Source organism: Brachionichthys hirsutus, chromosome 14 (genome assembly GCF_040956055.1).
Source record: "Brachionichthys hirsutus isolate HB-005 chromosome 14, CSIRO-AGI_Bhir_v1, whole genome shotgun sequence".
Taxonomy (NCBI): Eukaryota; Metazoa; Chordata; class Actinopteri; order Lophiiformes; family Brachionichthyidae; genus Brachionichthys; species Brachionichthys hirsutus.
The window spans coordinates 215965-222292 of record NC_090910.1 but is presented as its reverse complement, the minus strand read 5'-3'; the positions used below and the strand labels follow the sequence as shown (position 1 = coordinate 222292).

The window sequence follows — 6328 nt, the reverse complement described above, 5'->3', positions numbered from 1 at the left end:
TGACCGCTGAAGAGGCTCCCCGGTGGCGTGACGCAGAATCAGCCGCTTCTTTCTCACTGCATGGGAAATAAAAAGGAAAATGCATTCTGACGTTCGTTTCTTCAAATGCTCATCGCTCTCGTCTGAGCTTTAGCATTTCTCTTAACCCTAAATTGCATCTCCAGATGTGAAAGATAAAGACGAGTATGACATTGATGTTTTGAACTCTGAGTGCCATTAACGTCTAAAGACGTTTTTTTATAACCCAAACATTTCAAAATGCATGAAAACTGGGGCACGCTGCATACATCTGTAAATGTCTGGCACCGAAAGAGTTAACAGTCCTCCAGTAAACACTGAGCTCCTCTCCCTTCTGATAGGACACACGTCACGCACACGCCACGCACACGTCACGCACACGTCACGCCTCCTGCTCGGCTAAATGAACAATGACGATCGGGTTTATCTGCTTCAGACCCAGCGCAGAGACAAGTTGTAAAAGACACCTGGAGGCTTTCGTCCCCGTCAGACGTCCAACACTGAGCCACTCGGTCACATTAAGGCACACACGTCCTCACAAAGCACATCTTTATTGTCCTCAGCATCAGCTTCTTCAGGAACACACAAAGACACTTCTCTGAGTGAAACAAGGCAACAGCAGCGTGAGAGCCGAGGCCGAAGGCGACGGCATTCACACACGAGTGAATGCTGGTGGGACTCGCTCAGTGTCAGAAACATGAAGACGGCGCCACCTGGCTTTTGCTGCCTGTTTAGGCAATGATATATTCATCTCGTTCAAAGCAGCTGATTCACTAGTTACTCTACATATATATATATATATTTCTTAATATATCTATATTATTCTATTTATAGAACTAGTCTCTATAGCATACATATACTTCTGAAGGGACTTTTTTTTTTAACATTCATGTACATTCACTTGCTCCGTTGTTTTTTTGTAACGGACAGCGCTAACCAATAACCCACGGGAAGCCACAGAACTTTCATTTTCAAGACTACAAGAATGTCAGGCGGGTGCTGGTTGAAACGAATGGAGTCCAACTGATGGCTAGAAAACCTGCCCTTCTGCCCTCTGCCAAGGAAGGAGTGTTTGCCCCCCATGTCCACCTGTTGGGGTGCCGTTTGGCCTCGGCTGACTCTAGTTATGCACCGACAGCGACCAGTGCGTCGTTGCTGTGAGGTTTACACGTCTCCCTGACTGTGAAACGGTAAGTTACCCCCCCCCGCGGGGCTTTGATGGCACCACTGGAGAAGTCATCTTTAAGATTTCTGCCTTTACGCTCGAATGGAATTTTGTTTTTGGGTCTTACCCCATTTAAAATCCTTGCTCTCTAATAAATGAAAGGCTAGACATAAAATTAATAAAACAGAATTATCTGCATGGCTACACATTAGAGGCAAACAGTTTCACTCTGTCAGCTATAAATTACCCCTTTAATAACATTTAAATATGCAGTGAAGAAAAAATCCAATACGATTTTATAAACATTCTACCGCCCAAAAACAGATAAACAAACAGAAAATCAGTGCAATAAAAATAACATGAGAAATTATTTCTATAAAATTGGATTCTCATTCTTATGAATTAAATGAAGAATGAATTTTGACCATTAACTCAATATGTTCATTTGGAGCACATCAAATCTCTGAAGTGGTGAAAGGAACCAGGAGGGGGAGCTGCTGATTGTTCGGACTGAGTGTGTACGATGAGCAACAGCGCAAAGCTAGGAAGGACAGCGGGGGCTCGGAGCAGGACTGTCCAGATCCCCGGCCTCACCCTCTTCTTGACCCGAGTACGAGCTCAGGGCATCCCACAGAAGACCGGGCTGCTCGCAGTGGTGGCGACTCATCCAGTGCTCCATAACCCCCTCTTTCGTGTCCAACTGCGTGCTGCAGAGCACACAGTTGAAGGCTGCACCCGCTGCAAGGAGACCGCGGCTTCCAACGCCATCCAGCGGTGACTGAGCTGCGCCGTTGTCTTGCCGTGGTCCGTGCCGGTGGGACATCATGTGCCTCTTCAGCTTTGAGAAGGAGAAGAACTCCTCGTTGCAGTTGCCACATTTGACCATGTTGCGCTTCTCGTTGAGCTGCCGCCAGTAGTGGGCAGCGTGTTTCACCAGCTCATTCTCAGCCTCGCGGCCACTTCGCGGGTGCTGGCTGTCATGAAGTCGAACTTTGACCTCCTCCCCGTGCACATACATCAGGTGCATTTTCATGTCAGCAAATGTTGGCGTGATGGCCTGGCAGCGGCCGCATTTAATCTGTAGTTCCACTGGGTCTTCACGATCCTGCTCTTCTAATGGCTCCGGGGAGCTGGCCCTGCTGAGGAAATTAAAAACACACTTTTTTTTTATATATCCTCATCATCAGTGTTTTTTTTATATATTTTTTAAAGCCATGTCAAATAAATAATCAATAACTTCTATAACTAAATCTAAATGCTGTGATCTGGACATGAACATAGTAATTCTTAAAAACAATCTCACCCATCCCCAGAGACATCGGCCTCATGATGGCTGACGGACGGCTCCACAGTCAGCAGCACCTTATGGACCTCTCTCAAATGACTGAAGTAAACCCCCACGTATCCAAAGGCCTTCTCACAGAACTCGCAGCCCAGGGACCGGCGTGGGTGCATGTCGGAGTGATGGAGTTTCGTGTGTGTGCTCAGGCTTCCGGAGTGAGCGTATGCTTTGCGGCAGACTGGACAGATGTAGGGACGAGTGTTGGTGTGACTGTTCATGTGGTTCTGGAGGTGATGCTTGAACTGGAAACATCGGCTGCAGGTAGGGCAGCGGTGGAGCGGACGGCTGCCGATGAACACTCTTGAATGGGAAGAAGCTCTCAGGTGAAGGGTCACTGGCGCTGGTTGGGGAGTACCGTCCTGGACCTTGGTTGTGGCTGCTGTGGGAAGCTGCTGACCAAGCACAATCTCCTGTTCTTGGCCATCAGGGGAAATTGCAGGCAAACTCATCAGTTGAGGAACTGTCTCCATTAGCAACACTGGCTTGGGTCGGATGCTCCGGTACTTTTTTGAAATATCAACTTCTTTTTGCCTGGAGCCTGGAACAACTGCTAGTGATTTTTCGAGGACCCTTCTTCGAAAGAAAGATAAGGACCTCTTCTTTCTGGCCTCAAAAGTCAAAATGTCTTCCGCCGTCTTTCTTTTCCTCCCCCTCTTCTTGTTGGGGGGTTTCTGAAGAGGCATGAGTTTGGTCCTTTCCTGGGTTTGACGTTTGTGAGCCACAGACTCCGCTGTCTCAAAGGACTTGGATGTAGGCGGTAAGAGGCTTGTTAGTCTCGTTTGGGGAGAGACAGCCTTCTCTGGTGAAGCACTGCTGAGCTTGGTGGCTGGGATGAAGGTGCTCTTGATTTTAGAGTAGGGTAGGATGGCCAGTTTACCCTTGGGTGGAGATGGAATAATCTGGAGTGCTTTGCTGAAGATAGCTGGGGACAGGACAGTGATGCTGCTTTGGGGCTGGGCTGAGGCAGGCTTAGGTTGGCACAACTTCACTGCAGTATTACTGTCTACTAATGATTTGCCTGGGGAACCTTTGACAGCAGCAGGGGAAAATTGTAGGTTGTGAATAAGGCCAGTCGTAGGAGGTCTTTCTGAGCCATCCGGTGTACACTCTAATTTAGAGCCGGGATAAAGGACAGCATTATCTGGGAGTAGGGCACTGATAGAAATGTCAGAAGAGGCCAGAATGACATTTTCTGAAGGCTCCTCTTTGGGTACTGGGGCTTCCTTCGAGTCCTTGGGCTCCTGTTGTTGCTTCATCACTGTTGATGACCCACATACCACTGACTTGGTCTGAGCTGTCACTCCAATCGTGGAGGCTGCTTTTACCCTGGCACCTAGTGGTGGTGGAATGACCTTATCCGTCAAGCCCTTACTCCTCACCGGTTGGTATCTGGGAATGGGCAGCTTGAGGTTCTTTTGAATTGACTGCGTTTGTTGCTGTGGCGTCTGAGAGGAGAGAGAAGGAGGCAGCGCAACCAGAGAGAAGGTTCCATCGTGACCAGCTATCTGCATCAGTGCATAGTTTTGGGTGGGCACAATGATTGACTTGGGGCAAGAGGCGATGGTAGCCTCAGGGAGGGCAGGGGAGGGGGATGGCACCACGGCGGGAGCCTTAGGGGCGATGTTCCGGAACTGAACGCTCTTCATTTTAAGGCCTGGACTCAACTGAAAGAGAATTAAAACAAGAATCAGAGTTTCAACATTAGTATCTTTCCCAACCTTGTTTGCCATTTTCCTCCTAATCCTCCAACCACAGCTTTTTCAGACCGGCTGCTGCAGCTTTGTGTAGGTTTCTATGGAAATATTGGATATTGTTGACATCCAATAATTAACCAAAATTTGACAAATAAACCTTCTAATGATGTAGACAATTATCCAATGACCACGATTTGGCCCTTCCTCATGCCACAATATCTATGAAATATCTAACTTGAAGTTTCCCCATCAATAACGACAGTTGAGATTACAAGGGCGTAATCCAAGATCTTTTTTTCCCCTTCTAATTTGTCTGCATTTGTGCTCGAGAGTGATAACGTACCAGACACTGTTAGAGTTTTAAGCAATTTCTTTTTACTGTGATTGTGACCGTCACCTGCCCTCTTGGCAGGCGAGCCTATTGTTTTTTATTACGTTTTATTTCATGCTTTCCGCCGTAGAGGGCTGTGCACACCGCAGTGAAACATGAAACTGACAACATAGACATACAAAAAGTGACAAATACACAGAGTTCTGAGGAGAACACTTATTTGTGCTCCTTGTTTCTATTCCTCTCGTCCAACCATAACCAAGAATTATCCCAAAACACCAGATTCGCATCAGCCTCTAGAGAAGAGTCTGGATCAGCAAGTTCTCAGAAGACCTGAGGAAGAAGAGGGCGAGCATAGTGAGAGCCACAAACACTGACCCAGCAACCTCCACTGACTCTGTGGGCTGAGTTAACTCTCAAATCGAGTTTTGATAGGTGCTGGAGTGGTGGACCTGGCATGCGTGAAACCTCCACCCAAGGAAAGAGCTGTCACCCCGGGCTCAACGTGGGCAGTACGGATCCCCCAGATCCAGTGACGTGCGGTGAGGTTCATGTCTGGTGAGGCACAGTCAGATTTACTAATCAATGAACCTACAGCTTGTTCATCATTTGATTGGCAACATTTAACGTGTTTTGTTTAAACATTCGTACCTGCATTTTTTACATATTGTCACAAACCTGGCTCATCAGTTTATGACAAAAAAGGGGAGACCACACATAATCTGCGTATTTACAAGAGATTTAATGAAATTATTCAACTCTGCGTATCAGTGTGTGTGCAGCGTTGGATGTGTGTGGATGCGTGTGTGTTGATCAGTTAAAGTTTAACTGATGTTTAACTGTTAAACACATGTTCTGAGATGGGATGAGGGGGTGTGTCCCTGTCCAGCTGGGGCTGCGGAGAGAGAGAGAGAGAACGGAACGGAACGGAACGGCAGAGATACGCCAGCGATGGAGGAAAAGCTGTTCTTCATTTAACAGCTCATGTTCTCCAGAACGTTACAGAACACTCGTTCACATCTAATGGACTCTGTCAGGCCCAGTCCGCCGCGGTTCTGCTCGAATCGGTCCCTCAATTTGACCATGAATACGCGGTCGCTGCTCGTGTTTGGAGGCTTCTCGGTAAATTCTTCATGTCGCAATATCCCATCCGAGTCCAGACATCGTCAGAAGTTGAGAAAAGAAGGCAGGAAAAGCAGAAAACACGGGTTCTTGCTTCACGTCCAGACATCCAGACAGCCAGCGCTTCCGTGTTTACAAGCCCGTCTGAACGAGCGGATCAGCTGATGAGTGGCTGAATCACTCACTGGTCTCCTATGGGCTGCAGGCGGTATTACATGCGGCCTCATTCTGCAGTATTTTAATGCCGCTGAGCACAAGAATACGTGATGCACTAATTGTATTATTAAAAATGAAAAAAATCATAAAATATATAATATAATATCACTGATGTTATATTATATATTATATTATTTTTATATTATTTTTAATAATACAAATACATGATTTTTATATGATTTTATATGATGACAGGTGAGGCTGTGCCTCACTTGCCTCCACTGACTGCACGTCACTGCCCAGAGCTCCCCGAGAAAGACCCCCGGGGTCCCACCAGGGCCACCTGCAGTAGAACCAGCCCAGGGCCCCAGAGCGACAAATCGTCAACACAGCTGATGAAACCAAGGCCGGTGCAGCAGCATGGGGCATAGCAGGGTAGTCTGGCACCCCACCAGCACCCGACCCCCCACAACTGCCCCCCAAACCCCCCCGCCAAACTG

The 6328-nt window shown here is 47.5% G+C and overlaps 1 protein-coding gene across 1 annotated transcript; it reads right to left on the bottom strand.

Annotated features, from left to right (window-relative positions):
* Nucleotides 1-555: 555 nt before the first annotated feature.
* Nucleotides 556-4171, bottom strand: znf438 (zinc finger protein 438). The gene is made up of 2 exons (XM_068748033.1): nucleotides 2487-4171; nucleotides 556-2322 (listed from the first exon to the last, which is right to left on the bottom strand). Exons 1-2 carry the CDS (start codon nucleotides 4169-4171, stop codon nucleotides 1725-1727), a joined length of 2283 nt encoding a protein of 760 aa, XP_068604134.1. The 3' UTR covers nucleotides 556-1724.
* Nucleotides 4172-6328: the final 2157 nt, after the last annotated feature.